The sequence below is a fragment of the Mustela erminea genome, chromosome 4 (genome assembly GCF_009829155.1).
Source record: "Mustela erminea isolate mMusErm1 chromosome 4, mMusErm1.Pri, whole genome shotgun sequence".
NCBI classification, from domain to species: Eukaryota; Metazoa; Chordata; class Mammalia; order Carnivora; family Mustelidae; genus Mustela; species Mustela erminea.
This window is the reverse complement of record NC_045617.1, coordinates 136,014,308-136,038,677: the sequence shown is the minus strand read 5'-3', so window position 1 is coordinate 136,038,677 and position 24,370 is coordinate 136,014,308. Positions and strand designations below refer to the sequence as shown.

The 24,370-nt window shown below is 41.2% G+C and overlaps 1 protein-coding gene across 4 annotated transcripts in view; it reads right to left on the bottom strand.

Moving 5' to 3' along the window:
* HIVEP1 (HIVEP zinc finger 1) overlaps positions 1-24,370 on the bottom strand; it is a 146,637-nt gene that overhangs the window by 39,653 nt on the left and 82,614 nt on the right. For all 4 annotated transcript variants that reach the window (XM_032341112.1, XM_032341115.1, XM_032341113.1 and 1 more), the window contains exon 4: positions 1,159-7,133. In XM_032341112.1, coding sequence (XP_032197003.1) covers positions 1,159-7,133 — 5,975 coding nt within the window. The remainder of the gene's footprint in view (positions 1-1,158; positions 7,134-24,370) is intronic.

Here is a 24,370-nt window from a genome sequence, read left to right as displayed (position 1 = left end):
CCTTCACTGAAAAAGCATCAATGTCTCACCACCACCAGGCACATTCTTTGTTTTTCACCCGTATTTCCAACCTGAAGGCCAGTGGTGTTTCAAACTTACATCTTCTAGCTACAGCAGACTCCTCAAGGTTCTTTAAAACAAATCAAGTTCTTTCTCACTTCTATATCTTTTCAGCAGACTATTAAAATTTCTCATTCTGATTTATCTGAAAAAAAAAAAAATCCCACTTTTTCTTTCTTTTTTTTTTAACACTCCATTAAAGTATCTCCACTTTCAGAATCTCTTCCTTGTATCCACACCTCCTCGACCTACTGGCAAAGTTAGAGACTTCCTTCTTAAAACTGGATGTACCTCCCAGTATCTGGGATACTGAAATACTTCCTTTTTGAAAAGCATGTAGCTATCTAGGAACCTGTATTATACACACTTATGAACCTGTGGAGGTCAAGGACTTACTCTCTAATTCTGAATGGCCAGAGTCCAGCACGATCCCCTTACCTATTTATTCTCACTTCGATGATTTTTCCCATTTTAGAAAACCAACAATTCTACTAAAACAAATTCCATAAATAACCCAAAGTTATAGCTTTATGACCTTACTCTATGTCTTGAGCACATCGACTCAATTATCCCGTGTCTGCGTCAGCCTTTTCGTGACCCTGCTCTCTAGTACTAAGATTCCAACACTGGGCGGGAGTTGAGACTGGCAAGGTGAGGCGAGAGAAGTCAGGGCACACAGGACAAGTATGAATGGCTCTCTGATTATATTTCAAGATGAAATGTAACACTCTTTGATAAGTCACACCTCTGTTCCTCTGCACTAGCAGGGACAAAGCATAAACATAATCTCCTATCACTTAGTGTAAGAGAAAGATGAACGTAGAACCATGCTTCTCTGCACCATTACGCAAGGACTTAAATATTCAGCTCAGGGCAAGTTATTTTCAAAATGTTTCAAGATAAAATCACTGAAGGATTCCATGTAACCCTTATCAGCCTAACTCCCGGGATAAATTTATCATCCTTTCTTTCAGGTAACTTTATACTTACAGAGCACAAGTTGTCATTCAAAATTAAGATACAACTTCCAATTAAAACATTTAAAGGCATCAAGACATTGCACAAACTATTTCTGAAGATAAATGATATATCAAGTACCTTGCTTAAGTTGCTTTTCCACTTGCTCGAATAGACCAATAAATCTGATTTGGAATGGGTAGTTATTGCTTGACAATATAGTGATTTTCCGGTCTTCTGTTTGGAGTTAAGGAGAGAAAGAGCAACTTTTGTAGGCAAACCAAGTGGGTTTGGATTACTGGCATTAACTGTCCAATCAGTATAGGCTGAAGTCTTCTGGTCATTCTGAGGCAAATGCAATGCCTTCTGCCTCAACAGGTAACACCATGTAAAGTTGGTTGAGGTCTTCAGGCTGGGGAAAGGCAGCTGCCGTGTGTCTCCCACATCAGACACTAAAAGTGTGCTGGTCGTAGCTGGACTTTGCTCTGGGATGTTCTCTCTGTCCCCTTGAGTTTTAACCCCTGGAGACTTCCTTTCTTGGTTATTGTCTACATGTTCCAAAGGGGAAATGTGAAGGTTTTCTGCAGGGACAGGTGAATCTCTCATGGTAAGAGTGAGCGATGTGGATGACTTGATCTTTTCAAATTCCTGTGGGTCGCTTCTAGGTTCTGTGACTACAGAGTTAGAGTGTTCGGATGACAACTGATCGGCTGGTAAAACATCTGTCAAATTAACAGCCTCACTACCAATTTCTGGTGGAGAAAAAATACCCTGTTCCAATAGCACACCTTCAAGAGGCTCTGTAGTACAAACCTGCCTCACCAAGATGGGTTTCTTCTGTTTATTACCTTCACCAGGTCTGGAACTCAATGGCTCCAAGGGTTTAACCTCTGTTGTACAAACAGCCCCATTCTCATCTTTAGCTCGCTTCTGGTGCTTTTCCATGGCAATGTCTAAACTATTTGCTGGGGAAAGCATCCTTTTACTTGAAGCTGAAGATTCTTGCTGGGGGGAAAGTCTACCCATAGACATTTTCTGGGTTATGGACAAGGAAGCTGATGGAGAAAAATTCTGGCCCATCTCTGAAAACGTATTTTCACGAACGAGTTCCTTCTCTGGGTTTGGCAAAGCGTTTTGGTGATCTTTTTGCAATTTTGGCATGGAATTTGGTTCTTCGTTGACTGGCACCATGCTACAATTAGCCTGGCAAATTGGCGGGTTGGAGAGATCTTGGGTCACCAGGATCTGTGGCAGAGGCGTGGCAGTGGTAAAACAGTATGCTGGAACGTTACTCTGCAGGTGCACGGGCAATGCAAACGATGTTGGCACCTTCTGCGCCTGACCGCCCAGGGGCCCGAGCTTCAGTGGGGGCGGGACACATGAATTAGGCATGGCATCCATTAATTTGGTTGATAATGCTAATGAAGTCCCACGATGGTCAACCCCAATGGGATCTGAAAGAACTGGCTTTGGCAAAGAAAGTACAGGACTGGAAGTGCAAGACTGGCTCGAAGTGAAAACCTGACAATGAAGTTGGTACTTTGGAGCAAAGCAATCTTTACTTTTAGAAGATACACATACACTGGAACTTGCATCCGGTTTGACACTCTGTGTAGACACCTGCAGAGACATCTGTGTGTTTTGGTGACTAAGGGGTGCATGGATGTGATTTAACAAATTGATACCAAAAAGCTGTTGAACAGGAAAGATGTTAGCAGAGGTGGAACTGGAAGTTTCTGTTCGCTGATCCTTAACTTGAGTCTGCGAGTGCAAAGTGTTTGCAGGAAACTCGGCTAAAGATGCATTAGTGAGCTGGGGGCCTGGAAATGGTGCTGCGTTCACACCGGGAAGAGCAACTGTTTGGAAAGATGGTGGGTTCACGGGAGGCACATGACTATCTGGAGCTATGTTTAAAGATATCTGCCGCATCAGTGGACCTCTCCTTCTTTCTAAGAGAGGCACGTGCCCGGTGACCCCCATGCCAGAAGGGGACGTCAGGGGCTGCAATTCAACAGGTGGTGTCGTCTGAGGTGGAGTTATGCTTCCACAGTCGAATGATTTACTTCTGAAATCAGAGACCTCCATGGATGTTGGCATGCAGCTGATCTGTTCTGAGGCAGCACGCCTCATTTCCCGGTGAGTTCCAGGAACATTGAGTGTATTCGAGCCAGCTGGAATCATGAGGAACTCTGCTCTGTTTAGAAAATCGATTTTGGGGGGAGCCTCAGTTTTAGAAATATCCTCTATGTCTAACGAAGCTGAGAAACTGGAAGTGTGAGACAAACTACTCTCCCTACTTAGACTCCTGGACAGAGTGGAGTCAAAACTCGATTCTGTTGAAGAATGTTCCATCTCAGCAAGACGGAGCCTCTTCTTTTTGGGTGGCAGCTTCTCGGTTGGCAACTTTGACAAAGTTTCACTACGCTGAGGCCAGCTGAACTTCTCTGATTTTTCCTGATCGTAGCCTTGGGCTTCGAGGTCCCGATCTGGCTCTTCCGTGACCAGAATCTCTGGGACTTGAATGTTGTGCTGCCGAACTAGTCGGGAGGGCTGTCCTAACATATGTCGCTCATTTGAACTCTTTCTCAAACTGTCCTGAAGTTCTCCTCTCAGAGCGTCTGATGATAGCACAGGCTGGTGAGGGAGAGATGTGTTCTGAGGAGGGTGGCCTTCCTCTGAGGAAATTCCTATCACTTTCAGAGGCCCGGGCTTCACTGTTCTATTCAGCTCCTGGAAGGAAACTGGGGAACCTCTTTCAAAAGACTCAAGCTTGTCGAATGAATTGGGTCTGCTCAGTGAGTTTGTATGCTGAATGACTGAGATGCCAGTTCCATGTCTCTTTAACTCTGTCTTGTCCTGGGTAGCTGAACTTAGGTGTTGTTCCGTGATGGTGGACGGCTTTGGATCCATGATCTGGTCGGGGCCTCTGGCGACCAGTTGGATTTGGGGAGTTTGCAACTGTATGTTTCTATGCTGCTGGTCACTTGTTATTGCAATATTGTGCTTAGACAGAGTAGAAGTGGGGCCCAGAGAATTCTGAAACTGAAGGCCTTCAGAGCTTTTGGGAGAAGCCCCCCTTTCATTTTGCTGAAGTTCATCGTCATCTCCAACACTTTTCATCTTCCTCCTTTTTCTAATCTGGGGTGTCTGTTCCCACACCCCTGTGGAACCAGCAACTCTGTAGTGCAGAATCTGAGGCTGGGTACTATTAGGCACGGGGCTGTGTTCAGGTTCTCTCACGGCCACCTTTGTTTTTGGCCCATGCAACTCTGAACAGTAAAATTTCTTATGGTTTTCAAAATTCTCCAGTTTCCTATACCTGTTTCTACAGGTTTCACACTCAAACATTGTCCCACGCCCTTGATGCGACTTCTTTTTCTCTAAATGCGAGCCTGGGGCCGACGACTTGCTCCTGGCTGATACAGCGTCACTAGGGGCCCCACAGCCTTGATAGCTCTCATCCAAGGACTGTCCAGGACCGAGAAGGTGATTTTCATTTGCGGAAGAGTCTTCGACTGCTGACTGTCTGACGAGGGTCCGGGGATGCGCGCTGGGGGGCACAGAAGTGTTAGGTCCCGACATGAAGACATCATCGTAGAGCGCGCCAATTTTGTCATCAAATGACTGACTTCCTCTCAGTGGGTGAGGGGGAGGTATTATGCTGGCAGGAACTGCTGAATAACCTGTGGTGGGCATAGAATTACTTCTTGTAATGGGCAAACAGTCAAGGGAAGGTACGGACAGGAGAAACACTTGCTTTGATTTCTCAGTCGGGGTGAAAGGGGACTTCGGTATATCAGAGCCTGAGCTTGTTCTCCGTCCCACTGGTTTCAAATCAAACTGAAAAGAATCTTTAAAAATATATGACTTGGGGGAATCGATACTTCCGCGTCGTGAAAGAGAGGTCCTCCGTGGCTTCACGCTATCCAGCTGCTTATCATCTACCAAAGCTTCGTTGTCAGAGATAAGCTTTGATATCCGTTCTTCCAGTGTTTTTGTTGCCAAGGGTGGGCGCATCTGGCCTGGCAGAAGCAAGGCTTTCTCACTTGTTGACAGAGTCGAAGGTGCTGGGGTACTGAGGCGAGGTGCAGAGGGCCCGTTATTCTTATTTAATGAGTCTTGTTCCACGGCAGGTAACGCTCTGGCAAAGGGAGTCGGTGGGCTCGCTGTCTGGTCGGCACTTTCAGAACGTGAAAAGTAACCAGAATCTGTACTTCCTAAACTCCGAGGACTCAGAAGTTTTCCTTGTTGCTCTTGGGAGCAGTCAGTAGCCTGCTGCCTTTGTAGTTGGGCATGTACCGTTCCTACGTGTGGTTCTTGCTTTCCTTCTGGCTGACTCAGGTCCCCCTTTTGACGGGACTTTTCGTCAGTCTCCAGGGAGGAGGCCCAGGCTGAATGGGACAGGACACTGGTTCCCTGAAGGTCCTTCTGCTTCTGTGCACTAGACAGTTCAGGCTTGGGATCCATAACCTTTGGGCTGTCAACTCTTAACGGGGACAGGCTGACAGGGTGAACCACAACTTTTGGTAACTCTGTCACAGCTTGGGATTCGGAAGCTTTGTCCTGTAGTGAAAAGTCACCCACCACATGGTCTGGATTGCTGGGAACAGAACCTGATTTCGGTAAAGCTTCAGAGTTTGACATCATTTTCATTATTTGCCCAGGCTGCAGGTCCATGGAGGCTGGGTCGTTGTGTCTTTCGTCAGCAGCCCCCTCCTCCTCGCTTTCCCCGCTGTCTTCTATGTCTGAATGGATACTAAGTGCTTTGGGGGACTCCTGGGACAAGAACAAACCACCAGCATCCGGTTGTAAGACAAGACCCAGTTTGATAGTATGTGCATGGGATTTTTTGTGCTTGTACAGATTGCTTTTAGTCTTAAATGAAAATCCACAGGTGACACAGGGATAGGGTCGCTCCCCCGTATGGGAGCGGATGTGCTTTAAAAGCACACTAGGCTTTGCACACGCCCTATTGCAATACTCACAAATATATTTTCCTTGTTTTTTGGGCTTCTGATCTTTCAGAAGAAGATTGCACATTTGCTCCACGCTGTGGTTAACCACAGAGGCGACAGGAGTTGAACCGTAAATTGGCGGGGGCGCTGACTGTGTAGAATGGGCTGGACTGACTGACATCGGGGAAGCAGAATCCATTTGCTGGTTTTGAGGAGTAACCTGAGTTCTACTGGAAGGTGAAGTCAGACCCACAGATGACGTCACTGCTATATGATAAACTTGTTCAAGTTTGGCATTGTCTTGATTTTGCAGGTTCACCAATGACCTCGTGAAACCTGAACACGCTGGAAGCGGCGGATTTTGTTGGCTAGGTTTGGAAACAAAGTGTTCGTGTTGATTATGTGAATGAGAAACTGACTGAACTGCAACCTGCTCATTCTTCTGAGCAGCAGACACATGCACGGTGTATGAGGTACGAGGAGAAGGCTGTGGTTCAGAAACAAATTCTTGCGGAGTCTGATCTGGGGCCTCCACTGAGCTGCTGTTTAACTGAGAAGGGGGTCGTACAGTTTTATTTGGTCTCAGTTTTTCTATCTTAACTGCGCAAGATGAGCCCTTTTGTGACAAGGTGCTCAGTTCTGGCTCCATTGCTTTCAGTAAGACATCGAATGCGGTGTTTGTGTAAGAGGAAGAAGTAGGACTACGAGTGGAGGAGATACATTCACTATGGTCAGTCCTGGTTTTACCTGACAAAGAACCAGAGTCACATTTTGTGTCCAGGAAGTCTAACTTGGCGGGGTCGGAGCCTTCCGATCCCCATCTCCGCAGCTCAGACGCGTGCTGCAGGAACAAGGGCTTCTTTGGGGAGAGAGAATCTTCGGAGTTAGGGGCTTCGGCCACTACCCCAGGGGTTTCTCCATTTTGTTTGGTAAAATGCTTCCCATTCTTTATGGGACTAGGATTCTGTCTCTTGTGAGACTCTGAAGCACTCTGGAGGACAGCAAAAGAGGACTCTTCTGTATTCTGTTTATGTTTTGCCTGAAGAGGATTCCTCAGTGGGGATTTTGGTATTTTTTTCAGGTGATTCTCAGCTACAATCTTTTTCCGTTTCACACCTTTAAGTGACTCTGAAGTTGCTTTAATGCCAGCCTCTAAGATTTCTGTTAAAAAAAATTAAAGATATCAATTGGTAAAATGATTAGACATATTTTTAAAATTAAGATTACAGTCACAAGACTGTTATGACAACTGAAGAAGGTAGTCCAGGGAGAGCTTACTTTGGATAAAACTGTATTCGAACAGTCTGGCAATTTTAAGAATTTGGCAATCAAAACCTATTGAAACAATCATGCCAAGACCTTAGTGTACATTTCCGGAATGCTGTGTTCCTCTCTTGACCACCTCCGTCACCAAGGTCCTAGAACCAGATCTTTCAACAACAAAGTTACCCTTCTCCTTCGCCTGACAGCGGAGGACTCTGTCTACACAACGGTCTGAGAGACCCGCCCCACAAAGAAGAAAATTCAGTGTTTTAATGTTGGGTATTTGACTGTCTTCTCACATTTAGTATCTTTCAAGGCAAACTTCTCAGCAAGCTTTTAGAAGTACTGTTCTAAAACATGCAATATTGATACTCTTGTGAGAAAAAAGTCCACTATACAATGATTTTTTAGAGCAAACATACCTCAGATGATCATGAGATATTAGCTGGTAGAAACATGAAGAACTGCTAACATGAAATTTTATCAATGAACATAATTGATTGCATATTTATGGTTCTTCACCAATATCATTTGAAAGTTATAATGTTGTAATGGCCCTTAGTTTAAAAAGAAAATCACCATTTTAACTGAGCAAAATATTCAATAGCTTTGTTTCTTTGTCATTAATGACAGGAAAGTAGATAGAGCTGACTCCAGGAGAGAAGGGATGAAACCACCACCATTTCTGGTGATGCTGGAAGTAAATCGGTATTTAAATGGCATTGACCACCCACAATCTCTGTCAACTATTTCATTTTTGAGCAGTGATTACTTGCCATAATTTCATTTGTTTCCATTTACTGGATCCTTGGGCACTCATACAAAAACTATTCAGGCTCATATTATTTATTTATACAAAAGTCAAATACTCTAATTCCTCATATTTTCAAATAGTTATTGCAATGTATGTATTTGAAATTCACATTAGACCAAAATGCCTACACCATAATAACCACTTTATATAACTGAAGATAAAAATTTACATAGGATAAAAAAATATCCTAGTCATCTTGTGATTATCAGTTTATATGCTGTCATAGATTAATGAATGAAAAAAATACATTACAAATACGCCAAAGATATATTTACCCACCATAATCAGAAGAGCAAAAAACAAGGGGGGGTGATGCCTTGTGACTAAAATATTTGAGCTAAGAAAAATAGGGGGAAAAAGTATCAGGCTTGTTGATAAGACACGATGGTGAGCAAATCATTTTTATGCTCCAATCCACTCATTTATAAAATGTTTCCCACTGGTTTTCCCTTTTCAAGACGAATGTAATGAAGCTCTTGGCGCACTCGGTGCCTTTTATTAACTACGCCAAGCAAACAGGTGGAAATGAAAAATCATGCTCGTCATCTGGGTAAGCAGTTTCCTTAGTTGTCTCCAGAAAGCGTGAAGGTGGGTTGTAAGAGAGGTGAAAGCTACCAGGCTGCCAAAACATGTATAAAAACAGAGAAGAGAAACTGCTGGTGCAGCAGTTCCAAACTGTCAGAATATTCAGAAACACAAGAGCTTTCTTAAAGATCTGCCTATGCCACACCCCACCCAAGACCTATACAACTGGAGGCTTGGTTGGTAGACAGCTTTATTTTGTTACGTTGAACAGAGTTTTTGGAATAAGCTTTTATTTTCAGATAAAGTTATTTGTTTAAAAAAAAAAATTCAACAATGTCTGACACTCCAAAGGAAAATGCAAAAATTCAACACACAGGCACAACACCCAGAAATACCACACCAAGTTTTAAAGGGATTCTATACACCCTCCTATGTGTGTCTTAAACAGAAAGAGTAAAATTTAACTTTGTACTTAAAATGAAGCTAAAGTGAAAATAAAGGAAAAACTCCACTTAAATCCATATTTCTTTATAGAGACACTACATTCCCAAAAAATTCCTCTGAAGTTAAGCTTTTGAAAAAACATATTTTAAACAGATTTTCTGAACTATAAGTTTCAATTTTAAATGAAGACCAACTATCTTTTGTCAAAGTGTATAACACTTACATTCTATTTGCATAGTTGTTTACTCTTGGTTTCTCTAGCTGAATTCTAACACTTACTTGGTGCTAAATACATCAATTCTTTCTTTCAAGACTCTGCATTCTCCTTTGCTTTCTGGCAATGATGCTAAAGTGGAGAAGCCTGGAGGCAGCCTAATTGATGGCCTCCCCTCCTTGGGGTGACTTGCCTTTCTTCTGGCTCAATGTCTGCAAAATTCTTTATTTCTGAAGTCTGATAAAGAACTAGGTGTCAGCTCGGGGTCTGTCTCTATACAACCTTTCTTCCCCCCCCAGAACACAATGACCTTCTCTGTAAGGAGATGTATTTCATTTCAGAAAAATTTTCTTTTATTATATCTTCAAATAGATCTTTTCTGGCCAAATTTTTTTCTTTGGGGGTAGGCTCTTTTACTTTACAGACACCAATAATCTTTATGGTGGACCACCCTTATGATGATTTAAATTGCTTCCATTTTCTTTTGCTTTCTTTATAATTATCTAAAGCTTTTCCCTATGTCAGTAACTCAATTTTCAGGTCATTAAGTTCCTTACTGTTTCAAATTTATTAGTTTTGGGTGAACGTTGTTTTGTTCTCATCTTGTTCCCTTAGTTCTGTATTTCCCATTTCATCTCATTTTGTCTCATATTACGTTTGAGCTGTTGATTTAATAAATTTATGATCTTATTAAGTTCAATGAAAACACTTCTGTTTCCGAGGTAATAGTTTCTCTAAGGCTGAGTGGTCTTTTTGTGTTCTACTTTTCTATTGCCTGAGATCGTGGGGGACGAAGCGGGTGGCGTTCAGTGGAGAGTACATTCCTAACAGTACTTTTCTGAGTTATGGTCACTCTTCTACGATTTTGTCAGGTCCCCTTTAACAGGGTTTACTCTCCTTGTTCAAGCAATGAAGCCCATTCCACTGAGGGTGGGGGTGACTCTGCATGTTGGATCAGTCTCCAAATCGAAGGACTTTGTTGTTGTTGTGATGGGAGAGGACAGTGGAGGGGATCAGAGAGACTGTCAAGACAGGAAGGGTACCAGGCAAACCTGGGCTGAACACGCACTATCGTTCTAGAGCTGGAGCTGAAAAAGTTGTGTGTCTCACTACTGACTGTCACCTTCCACCTCCTGGTTCTCAAGATTTGGGGCAGGAGTGCACAGAGTGGACCGCTAAGCCATCTGGCTAGGAATTACAGAGAGAAGCCTCCTCGTGGGAACCAACGCCTGGGGCAGAACGAAGCGGCAGACCCCTGGGTCTTCAAGAATGAAGCACTCAGGGTAGTTTTTGAATTGTGATTAATCTGAAATCTACCATTAGAGAGTGACAAGAGTTATCTTCTCCTGCCTCCTGATCTACAGCAGAGAGCACCATCATCAACTACTGTCACTGTGGCTACAACATCTGGTATATAGTTACTGTGGGCCACTGAGTTAAGAGGATGCATAGACCAGAACGCCTCAAGGCAGAAGTACAGTCGGGGCAGACAGTGGGAACGGAGCGGCTGTTACCCTCAACATGTGTGCTCTTCAATAATTTTAAAGGCAATTTGTTATTATGGGAGACTAAACTGAAAATTAATTAGAGGATGCGAGAGAAAGGCAGACAATGGGGTAAGTGGTGGAAGGCAGTGGAAGGGCAGTGCCTTGACAATATGCCCACTCTGCACGGGCCCGCGCACAGGCCCACCTTTTGCTCCGAGTATGAAGCCTGCTTCACAATTGCTACTACCGTATGGTTCCTGGGCTGCTGGTATTTTACTAACACGGGGCTTGGAAATGCCTGGTGCACACAGCCCTGTTTGTGCCAAACACAACCCTCTTTCCTTACACAGTGATAACACATAGTCAGAACCGGAAAGGGTGGGAAAGGCTCAAGAATGGAGGGAACAACTGCTGCAGCTCGTGTCCTGGTCAGCGCATTCCTAGAAATGGCTGACAATCAGGCAAAAGCTCGGAGGCATTCCCAGGTCGGACACCCAAAAAGGAGTTCATAAACACAGACAAACCATGCTGAGGAGAGGGACACAAACTGGTAGCACTGCTACTGCTGGAAGCTTTGATCTGATGGGCTTCACTAAAGAGCCAGTTCTCCGTCAGGCAGGTGGATGGAACAGCTTGGCCAGATCACAAAAGGCCACTTGGCTGGGGACAGGTGAATGGTTAGAGGAATAGTTCCCAAGTTCTCCGTAGCTAAGGCACCAGCACTTCGTTTCCCAAGGCACAAACCTGATAATCATTAGGGCTCCTATTGTTTTTGAAGACCAGCACCAAGGAGTATAGAACAGCACTATTAGGTGGTTTCCAGTTTCCTTCTGGAGAATAACAGAATGAAAACAAACACATCTCCTGGCTCCAGAGAGCATCTGAGTTGTCAGTTAAATATGGCAAACAAAAATCCTCCCAAGGCTGATGGTAGGTATTGGGAACCACAACCTTATAGTGTGTTTAAAATCCTGCCTTGGTTGAAGGTGAATCTCTTTTGCAGATTTACTCAGAGATACATCAGTATGAGAAACTTTAAGGTCTTTGGGGTCTTGGGGACACAAGGACTACTTCTTCTGTAATAACAGAGAGTCTGTTGTATTAGTGAGTAAGGAGCCTAGGGACACAGAGACCACGTGGAAGGCCTTTCAGGAGTTCATGCAAGGGTTAATAATGCTACCTTGAACTAGGATAGTGATGGTGGGCCTCTCAGCTGATCCAAAGCAAGAAAGCCTAAGGAAGCTTTGCCAAAGATTCTGCTGACTTTCCCATCTTTATCTAGGAGGCCTGACCTAGTTTGGGAGGGGGGAAAAAAAAGCAATTCATTTTCCATCCCACCAAATCTCAAACTCAATATACATGTGTAGAATTATAAAGTGTAGCTGCAAATCCAGGACTAGAAATTTTCAACAGAGAAGTGGTTAGGCTAATTACAGCAGAGGCACTTAACATAACATTACACATCCATTTAAAATAATTACAAAGATTACATAGCAATACGAAAATTATGATCTATTAAATATAGATGCATATTCTTTTCTTTCCCTAGAGAGAAGTCTGGGCTAGAGGCACAGATCTGGGAGTACACAGTGAGAACTGTTTTTGTAAAAGGACATAAATGATAAGCCAGAGAGCATATACGGTAGATAGAGAAGTCTGACTCAGCACCTTGGGTAATCCCAATCTATTAAGGGTGAAGTAGAAATGAAATGAAACAAGGGCTAATAAGAGAGATAAAACAAAACATGCGACAGCAAAGGGCCCAGGAAGTCAGGGTTTAGAGACTTTGAAGAAGGAAGACGTGGTCAATAGCGTATTTTTAAATCTTCCATTCGGAGACGAATAAATGAGAGGGTGCTGGGTTTGGTGGTCACCAGGATTAGGAGGACATTGTTATGGTGAAAAACCATTTCATAGAAGGGTCAGGAGGGAGGGAGGGAGGCACGGTGAAGTGATAGGGGCCTGCAAACACAGAGCGCGGTCTGAGCAGTGGCTGTGAAGGGAAGGAGAGAGGCTGGGCGCCAGGATCAGCAGAAGAGGACACGGGAAGGTTCCTTTGGGATAAGGGGGCGCTGAGTGTGGTTAGAAAGAGGAAGAAAAAGTCAGCACGGAGAGACTGAAAATGGGAGACAGATAACAAAAAAATTAATGTGAGATAAACAACTATACTAGAGGCTCCCAGGCACATCTTATGTCATTGGGCTTCGCTTTATTGCGCTTCGCTTTATTGCGCTTCGCAGATAAGTTTAAAAAACAAACAAACAACAACAACAAATTGAAGGTTTATGGCAACTGCATCAAGGAAGTCGATCGGTGCCATTTTTCCCACAGCATTTCCCACTTCATGTTTCTGTGTCCCATTTCAGTCATTCCTGCTGTATTTCAAACTGTTTTGTTATTCTGGTATTTGTTACGGCAGAGCTGTGATCAGTGACTATAGCTCATGGGAAGCACAGAAGATGGCCAGCATTTCTCAGCAATAAAGTATTTTTTAAGTATATCTTAAACTATTTTTTTGGCATAATGCTACTGCACACTTACTAGACTACAGTGGAGTGTAAACATCTTTTTTTTTTTTTGTAATAATGAAACTGGAAGTTTATTAGCTGGAAACATTAAGTGTGAGAGAATACTTAAATTTTATCAAACTCATTCACATTTAATGCAGGTTACTTTATTTTTTTTAACTTGTAATGAGTTTATTATTGTGATTTTTAAAAATTAACAAACAATGTATTATTTGTTTCAGGGTTACAGGTCTGTAATTCGTAAGTCTCATATAATAAACAGTGGTCACCACAACACATGTGCTCCCCAGTGTCCATCACCCAGCCACCCCTTTCCTCCAGCAACCCTCAGTTTCTATGCTGAGATTAAGAGTCATTCTTATGCTTTGTCTCCCTCTCTGGTTTCATCTTGTTTCACTATGATCCTCTGCCTTGGAAAATAGTATGGAGATTCCTCAAAAAGTTGAAAGTAGAGCTATCCTAGAACCCAGCAATGAAACTACTAGGTATTTACCCAAAGATACAAATGTAGTGATCCAAGGGACACCTGCACCCCAATGTCTACAGTAGCAATATCTACTACAGCCAAACTATGGAAAAAGTCCAGATGTCCACCGACTGATGAATGGATAAAGAAGATGTGGTATATATGCATACAATGGAAAATAACGTAGCTATCAAAAAAATATGAAATCTTGCCATATGCAACAACATGGATGGAATTAGAAGGTATTATGCTGAGTGAAAAAAGTCAATCAGAGAAAGACAATTATTATATGATATCACTGATATATGGACTTGAATAAACATCACTTTTATATGTATTAGGAAACCAAAACATTCACTTGATTCACTTTACTGAGATACTCGCTTTATTGCGGTGGTCTGGACTCGAACCTGAATCACCTCTGAGGAACCGTGTAGATGTGGGAATAGTGACTTTTATTGAGCAAGCAAGAGGAGGCCTCCTTCAATTCATCTCCAGGTTCTTCCCCTTCTTCATGTAATTCAAACATGTAACTTGGCTGAAGAGATGGCACGGCCATTTGGCTCTGGCTACCTTTTTGATCTCCCTTCATAACATTTCCCCTGTACTCAGTATGTTTCAGCCACACCAGTGAACATCCTGATCTTCCACCAGGCCCATCTCCTTTCTGCCCTTGGGAATTTGTACCTGCCAGCTCCCAAAAAGCCCTCCCTACTCTCAACTCTTTTAAGCAACTGGATCATTTTCAACCTTTAGTGCCTAACACCAGTATTACCTCTAGCCTGTTCCTGTCCACCCAATCTAGAGTAGTTACTCCCTACTGCCCACCCACCCTGTTCATTTCCTTCCTAATCTAAATCACAATCTAAAGTGCCCTATTTATCTTTTACATGTTGCTTTTGTCTCCTTTTTGATCAGAATACAAATCTGTAAGACTCTCTATCACCCATCTCTATGTATCTGGCCCTTAATAGATTATCAGAGAAATATTTGCTAATGAAAAAATTCTTTAAGTAAGAAAAAATAAAGGGTGGATTTAATATCAGGTGACCTATTAATATAATTCATCATGTCAGGAAGGGTAACTTAGAAATTCACATGCCCATTCTGAATAAGGGTGAATGATAACAAAATTCAACATCCATTCCTTATTAAAAAAAAATAAAGCTAGATGAGTCTGTTTCAAGATGCAGACACTTGAAAAGAATGTTGTTCCCAGCATAATAACATAAAAAAGCTAGAGATATAACAAAAATCATAACTTCTCTTAAGCCCACCAGAAATTTGAAGTCACCGAGCAACCAAAGCCTGAACTCCCATGCAGAGATGCATGAAATGGCTCACCTGGGGCCAAGAAGGGAAAGGCATGTGGAGGGAGACATGAAAGTTATTCCAACAAGCAAGAAAATATCATCTAAAACTATAACAAACTTTTAAGAGCTGAGCATGGGCTGGATTAGCCTGGTCTCAGACCCAGGGGAATCCACACTCACTTCCAGGCTCTCTCCCATGTGCCCCCTGGCAGGTACTCACACAGTGGGCAGGGAGACCAGCGACAGCAGGTCTCCGTGAGAGGCACTAAGGAGGAGCTACAGCTGTGGAAAATGCACAGACCCCAACGCCCTGAGAGCTTCTCTAATGTGGAGTAAAAACCTTAAACTTCAAGTTGCTGGGCAAAGAGCAGCATATACCACAGGGCATGGGTAAAACCCACTGTGGCTTGGTGAAGGGTAGAAGAAGAAACCCTTTATCTCAGGGGAAGCAGAAAACTGTCCTGGGACCAAAATCCCATACCAATAAAATGAGAGGTCTGCTACCATGAGAGATGGTCAGGAAGCACAGGAACCTAAGACTGAGGCTGGAGCAGGACAAGACAGCAATCCTCACCAACCCCCACTACCTGCCTGGCAATGAGGAAGAAGCAGCAGCAGTCCACTGCTAGAGGAGGTAAAGAAGTGGAGACTCTACTCCCACAATGATAGGGGCACCTAGAGCTGAGCATGGAGCACTGAACTGAAGAAAACCTTCTAGACCCCTCACCTGTAAGCACAAGGAAATAGGAGGCCATCACAAGAATAACTGGAAATCAGGGTGGAACACGAAAGATACACACACCCCCACCAAAATCTAAACCCAGCCCAACTCCTGAACAGCCTCCACTCCCCACCTGATCACCTGAGAGAAGAAAAACAGTGCCCATCTCCAGCCACTAAAAACCACTGACCTCAATAACTACTGTTATATATACAATATCCAAAGTTCAGTAAGACCCAGGCATTACTCATCCACTGTCAAGAGACAAAACAAACAGAAGAACCAGACTCTGGGATGATTCAGATGCCAGAACTCTCAGAGAGGTAATTAAAATAACTCTAATCAATATGTGCATTCACAAATGGGAATTTAAACACACAACAGAGGAAGCCAAACGGAAATGCTAGAAATAAAAGACAAAGTAATAGAGACCGGCAAAGCCTTTTATAGACTCATTGATAGACCTGACAAAACTAAGGAATTGGTGAACTTACAGATAGGCCAATAAAAATTAACCAAACAGAAATACAAAGAAGAAAAATAGCACAGAAACAAAACAGGACAAAACAAGAACAGTGCATTCAAGGCCCATAGGACGATCTCAAATGATCTAACATATAAATGAAATCACAAAAGGAGAAGAAAAAATACCGCAGAAGAAGTGAAGAAATAATAGCAAGTATTTTCCAAAAATAGATTCAAGAAACTTAGACAACCCCAACTGATGAGTAAGAATAAAGAAAGATGAGAAGAAAAACCGAGAAATAAAAGAAAAAGAAAAGAAGGGAAAAAAATCACCTAGACAAATCATATTCAGTGTGCCGAAAATCAAAGATCAAAATCTTGAAGGTACCCAGAAGTTAGAAAAATGTATTACACATAGAGAATCAAAGATAAAAATTAAAGCAGACTTCTCAACAGAAACTGTGTGGTGACACTTTCACACTACTGAAAGAAAAAAAATAAATGGCCAATCCAGAATTCTCCATCAAGAGATAACAGTTTTCAAAAATGAAGGCAAAACAAAGACTTTTACAGAAAAACAAAAGCCGAGAGCATTCATTGCCAGCTGGCCTGTACTGACATGTTAAAACCTTAATTTGGATCTACATATATAAAGAGGTCTGAAAATGGTAACAATAAAAGAACATTTGTAAAAGAATTTTTAAAAATTCCATCACTTTAAAATATCGCACAGTGTGACCCTGCATTTTCCAATAGGGTAGTGTGTTAGGCAAAATAATGGCTCGGCAAAATGTCTACACCCCAATCCCGGGAACTGGAGACTATGTGTCCTTACATATGCAAAGGGGACTTTTTATGGACATAAAAATGGGGAGACTATCCTGGATGATCACAGGACCTCTTCTAACTTAATCGATTGACAGAAGAATACGAGGGGGCGTGGGGGAGATAGAGGGGTCTCACGTGTGACAAACCTGATTGGCTACTGCTGCCTTTGGAGACGGAAGAAGGGAGCCAGGATCCAAGGAACACAGGTGGACATTAGAAGCTGGGAAGGCCAGCAAGGACAGGAGGAATTCAGGCCTACAGACACAGGAGTTTAATTCTGCCAAAATCTTAATGAGCAAAAGACAGATTCTTCCCTACAGACTAAAAAAGAAACAAAGCCCTTAACACCTTGATTATAGCCCAGTGAGACCATGTCCAATTTCTGCCCTACAAAACTATAAGTATTTTTTAAACTGCTACATTCACAGTAATTTCTCAAAAAGGTTAAAAGGACATACAAAGTATGTTCTCTGACCACAATAAAATTAAAGAGAAATAAACAGTAGAAAGATATCTGGAAAACCCCCAACTATTTGGAAATTAAACAACATATTCCTAAACAGCCTAGGGGTCAGAAGGGAAGTCACAGAGAAATCAGAAAAATCAAAACAAACTTTAGAGAAGTAGGAAAACACAACAAAGAATATTTACCATATCCACGATATACAACATTCAAAATCAAACACTACAGAACTCTCTTTTGAACCATGGGACAATGAAGGGATTTTTGCCATAATCACTAAGATTTTTAATCAGTTCTTTAGGTGACCAAGCTAACGCAACAGCAATAAAAATAAGTGAGATATAAATAATGGTAAGGAAGAAAGTAGACTTATTTGCTGATAATCTAATGGTTTCCTACAGAACCTATCAGAAATAACCAGAAATCTACTATATCTAAAAAGAGCTCAGGAAGGTAGATGTCTACCAAAAACATAAAAATATCAATCTTATCACTTGTACCAAAAATAACTAGTTAGAAAATATAATGGCAAGAATTTTCTATTAGAAACAGCAACAAAAATGAAAAGATGCCTAAAAATAAATTTGGCACAAAATATTCAAAACATACAAAAAACCAGTTTTTTGAAATGATTTAAAAAAAGACTTGCAAAACAAAGAAACACACCATGCTCCTGGAAAGAATATTTTGTAGTTTATCAATTCAGTTCTTTTCAAATTTCTAAACTTTATAAAATTTCACACAATAAATTTTTTTTTTTTTAAATGTGACATGACTCTAATCTTTGCTTGGGAGAATATTCTAAATTAGGTAATAAAATTATAAAAAAGAATGATATAAGGATACCAACACAGAGAGGCATTAAATTATTAAACAGTATTTTCTCAAAATCAGATTAATGGTTAAACTGAAAACCCAGAGAAAGATCCCATCATATATGTGCCTTTAGTATACAAAAAAGTGGCATATTTCAAAATCTTGGGGAAAGGATGATAGAGTTTTTCAATATGGTTTCACACATGGAACCAAAAAAAAAGGACAGTAGATTCTGAGCAAACACTGCATTCCACACAAAGTCCATTAATTCAATGTAAGAAATAAAACCAGAGAAAGAAGTGAGCTGTGGAAAGACTCTGAGTATATACGAGAGACTCTGGGGCACCTGCATGGCTCTGTTGGCTGAGCTTCGTGCTCTTGATTTCAGCTCAGATCATGATCTCAGGGTCATAGGGTCAAGCCCAGTGTCCAGCTCCATACTTAGCATGGAGACTGCTTGTTCCTCTCCCTCCTTCTGATTGTAGGCTATTTCTCTCTCAAATAAATAAACAACATCTTAAAAAACAGAAAAATCTCTTCCACACAGAAAAAAGCAAATGACAAAAAGGAAAATATTGCAACATATGAGGCAGATGTCGGGTTGATATTCTAAATGTATTACCTTTTATGGTAATAGAGAATTAAGTAACTAAGTAATTCAAATGATAGTCCTCTGAGGGTAATAGAACAGCTTAAACTAATTAAAATATTATCAATTTAAAGGCGCCAAAACAGTAGGAAGGTAGTGAAAAGTTAGTAGGCCAAGAGCTAGGGGAGGGTAAAGTCCAAAAAGGTGAACTCAGCATTTGGGCTCCTTTTGCTCAGGGAAGATTTGTCCAGATGGAGCAGCTAGATGGCTGAGCAGTTCTTCCGACAATCTAAAAGAGCTAAGGGTATAAATGACAGGATCCAAGGAATGTCATCCACGGAGTCCCTGTGAAAATCTACATGTTCCCAGTTGAGAGCCTGAAGGGTTTTATTCTAGAAATAAGAGAGGACTGGATGTAGACCAAGCAAGTTTCATATGAACAGCAACTTACTTCCAGTGGCCCAGAAAAATCAAAGACCCCAAATAGGATTAAGTTGACATGGGATCGTTAGCTCTCCTACGAGCCTCGCAGAAGCAAACTCTTCTCTGGAGGAAGATGCCTACTTAAGCTCTGAACCATTTCAAAGATTTCTTAACTAGAATGTCTAACTATTCAAAGATAACCGGGCACCTAAGAAAAGAATGAAAGCACCAGTATCACGAGAGATCGACGAGGGTCCCAAATACTGGAACTGATACACAGAGACTTCAAAATCAATGTACTAATGCTATTAATATTGAAAGCATATTGAACATTCTAAAGGAAAACGGGAAAGTAAAGAAGAGAGCGTGTCTGAGGAGCCAAATGTAATTGACAGAACTGGAAAGTACACGCAAATTTAGAACTCCCTGGCTGTAAGCTCAGATTACGCCAGGGGACTGAGAGGAGTCAAGAGAAACAACAGGGCATAGAGTAGCAGAGACAAAAGGTGGCAAAATGGAGATGTTCCAGAACAAAGGACAAGTCGAAAAGACTGGAACTGGAATCTCGGAACGGGAGGACATAAATAACTGGGCATCCCCCAGACCCAGGACTCTACGAATTCAGGAGTGCCTCGGAGCACCAACAAGAGAAATACAGAGAAATCAGACCTATTTGCCCCTCTGTGAAACTGCAAGGCAGAGCCAAGGCCCCCAAATCTTAAAAGTTTCAGGAAAATACATTAAAATGAAGATGGATCACCTCCCAAGGAGCAGTAATTAGACTCACAAGTGACAATCTCGATGGCAGCAATGTGCACAGGGAGGTGAACTGCCAAGCTAGAAGACTCTAGTTTTATACTCAGCAGAAGTTGTTTCTTTTTTTTCCCCATGAATGAAAACGAAAGAGACATTTTCTAATAAATGATACTTGAAGTAATTTGTCATAACAGACCTGCATTAATAGAAAACTAAAGACTACGCTTGAAGTAAAATAAAATTATCCTAGATGGGAAACCGAATATGTAAGACAAAGTGAAGAGGGAAAAGCGTGATGAACATGTGGCTAAAACAAAATGAGTAGCAACTCTCTGGGAAGTAATAAAGCATATGGAATGTGGTTACACGAGAGTGACAGCACGTGAGTCCAAAGCAGGGAACGTGGACAAGCCCCTGAGGGGAAGAACAAGCCCCACGATGGAACGTTCGAGAACCCAGTGTCAACGTGTCCACAACAACAGGTTCTGAGAGCGCCACCGAGCCTCATCAGGCCCACCTCAAGCAGAAGATCGGGGCAGTTGCTGGAGCATTCAGTGAAATGTGAGTGCAGTTTTACCAACCAGAGTGGGTTCAAAAGCCTTGTTAATATTCCTAATGGAAGAACGCATGGGAAAGCAATCGGAAGCCAGGAGCATTCCTGAACAAGAACCTCAGCTCTGACAAGAAAAGCAAAACTAGAAGCTAAGTGGAATTTAGGTTTCCTCCCATCCCAAGTCTGAGACCACACATCATCAGGCTAAAGGTTTAAACAATGCAAGATACAACATCACTAAACTTTTACAATATAACAGAGAGGCAACAACGTACATTAAAAATTCTTGGAAAGACACAGAAATAGAATTGTGGGGGAGGGCTGGAATCTACCAGCAGGCTATGACGTAGCAAACAGTCAGGAAAGAGAACCACACAGGTTTTAACACACAAAGAAAATGTCATAAAACACAGACCTACTAACTTATAAATCTTCATTAACAGAAAATCTCATACATAAAGTTTTGAAACAAATTAAAAAATATGGGAGGGTGAAACAGGTGAAGGGGATTAAAAGGACACTTACCATGATGAGCACTGAATAATGCATCCAATTGTTGAATCACTATATTGTACACTGAAACTAACAGAACACAGTGTGTTTATTATATTGGAAGTAAAAAAACCACTATGGGATTGAAGTATAAAGACTGCACAGGCGACCCCTACTATTTGTCACCTAAAGTTCCACATTTTTAAATTCATCATGCACAAGTATGTTCTCAAAAATATGTATTAAAATACTCATCCCCAAACTAGTTCAACTAACAAAGTAAGAACCTATTTAAAGGTATCTGAAAATACTATAGATCAAAAGGTACCAGATATGGGCAATACAGGTACTCAAATATTTGTGTAATTCACCACTCAGGGGCAAATGAATACTGTAGGACCTTTTTTTTTTAAAAAGATGAGAAGATAATTTGCTAAGCAGTTAATACATGATTTTGGAGAACTAATTAAGATGGTAGGAATATAGAAAAAAAAAACAAAAATAAAGTTAGACATAGTCAAATTTTAAAAATTATTAATTTATTTTTAAATTTTATTTATTTATTTGACAGAGAGAGAGAGAGAAAGCAAGCACAAGCAGGGGGAGCTGCAGAGGGAGAGGAAGAAGCACGCTCTCTGCTGAGCAGGGAGCCCCAGGTGGGACTTGATCCCAGGACTCGGGATCAGGACCTGAACCGAAAGCAGATGCTTAACTGACTGAGCCACCCAGGTACCCCTAAAATAACTTTCAAAGTAGAATAAGTAACACTTACCTTTGAAAATTTTAAACACAAAAATCAGTGTAACCAATAAGTGCTCTTAGATACTGAAAAAGAGTATGATATAAAAACAGATAAAAGCATTCAAAATTATAAGAAGAGAATATTATATTCCATCTAATCATATTTGGAAACTTGAATAATATCTAGAATGTAGCAAGTTATAAATCAAGTCACCAAGAAGGTGAAAACTTGACAGACCTCTAACTGACGAATGTACGAAGACAGTCTTCGAGACCTGCAGACATGCTCCTCTCCTTCCATGCACTTAACTTCCAAATAACCTTTCCAGACGCTTCAACATAAGGAAAGCTACCCAACACAATCAACATAGTCCTGTCAGATCAACACAATTAATATTTTAGGCCAATCTCAGTGCACAGGGCATGGCCATTTGTGCACCTGTTAAAACCAGAAATTGTGCTAAATTCTTCCAACTCTCCTACCCCATCCACGCAGTTACAGAGGGAAGCCTGGCTTCAAGTCCTGGCTCTACCAATCACCAGCTCCATGACCTTGAACACGGACTGGTGTTGTGCAGATAATAGCACTGCACAAGGCTACAAGGATTATTTGGGTAACGCATGTAGGAAGCACAGTGTGGTGCTTGAAACCTTGATTTTCATTCTAATTCCACCACTGCTACTATTGATGGTGATGATGATGATGTTGTATCATCAGCATCCTATTATTATTATATTCTATCATCATGGATTGCAATTATATTACTAGAACAAAATGGTTCAACCAGTATTAAAACATTTATTTTCTATAATACGGAGTAGCTGGAATTAACTCCAATATTTTATTTTAGCTCCAGTGAAACCAAATTTATAATTCACTTCTAATAAAAACATCATAAAGACATTTTATTTGATGTCTTGTAATAAGTTTATAAAAGAGCTAGCATTATTCTAATGTTCTACGTTATCAGAATATAAAACAAAAACTGTTAAATAGACTGAACACTATCAGAATAAAGAGTATTAAATTAACATAAAAATAAAATAATAGTTAATCTCTTTAAGAAATATGTCCTTAAGAAATGACAAGGTAATGACACTGTGTGACAAGTGTACTTTTCCGCAGAAAGTTTCAGGTGCTAAAATGCTTTGAACTGTCTTATTCAAAAGGAAGACAACGAGACAGCTGTTCCAAATACATTTCTCTGTGTAATCCCTTTCTTGCTTAATTATTAAGGAGATAATTTTGTGTAACGTTTTGTTTTTTTTTTGGAGGAAGTGTAAGCCTTAAAAATTTGTTACAGCAAGGTCTATTTCTGTTTCAGAGAAAGCATTTCCAGTGGTCTATACCTCTGTTAGCTTCCTCATGGATAGATAATCTAATGTAGAATCCTTTTATCAATATTATGGCAGTGTTCATAGTGTATTTGTTTGAAAGTCTCTGAATCATCTGTACACTAAAGTTTTGCTTTGCCGCCTGCCATTTCTCCTCTGGGGGATTATGTAGGATCAGAAGAACTTTTTCAGGTGCGCATACTTTTTCCGTTACTGATCTCTAACTTCACTGGCTCTGGTCAGCTTGAAGACAGACTAAGTATTATTTCAGTCCACTTAAATTGACTGAGCAACTGTTCCATGGCCTCGGTTATGGCCTATCTTGGAGAATCTTATATGCACACTGGAGAACATGTGTGTTATACTCCTGGTCGGTGGAATATTCTATAGATGTCGATTAGGTCCAGTGAGTTTATTGGGCTATTCAAGTCGTCTATTGACTTGCTGACCTTCTGCCAAGAGTTTTGTGAGCTACCATTGGTAGCTTGAAATCAGTCATGGAAGGCATATTTTCACCACACTGCAAACACTGTCATTTGTTCCCTCCTTTCCCGCAGGGACCAGCACATGACTGACCCTAAGTTTTTTAAAAAAAGAAAGAAAACAAGTTTAAATTGAGTCTAATCTTCTTACTGAGACAAGAAAACATGAAATCTATTTGATAAACATTTCTATCACAAAGGCTCTTGGGGTTGTAGTGTTGAACCTTGGGAATCCTAAAATCCTCAACTTTTCATTCAGAACATCTAACCTCCAACCAGGTTAACAAACATGTAATTATATTACCAAAGTATACCAAGAATGGTTTTAGGGGAACCTGGGTGGCTCAGTGGGTTAAAGCCTCTGCCTTCGGCTCAGGTCATGATTCCAGGGTTCTGGGATCGGGCCCCACATCGGGCTCTCTGCTGGGCAGGGAGCCTGCTTCCCTTCCTCTCTCTCTGCCTGCCTCTCTGCCTACTTGTGATCTCTGTCTAATAAATAAATAAAATCTTAAAAAAAAAAAAAAAGAATGGTTTTAGTCACAGCATTTAGATAAAATCATGAGAAAGGATTCATCTGCAGTAGCTGACCAGTAGCTGACCAGTAGCTGACCACTGCAGTAGCTGACCAGTCTCGATTAAAGGCTAGAGGAAAGCTTTTTATTTTTGGTAGGGAGAGAGAT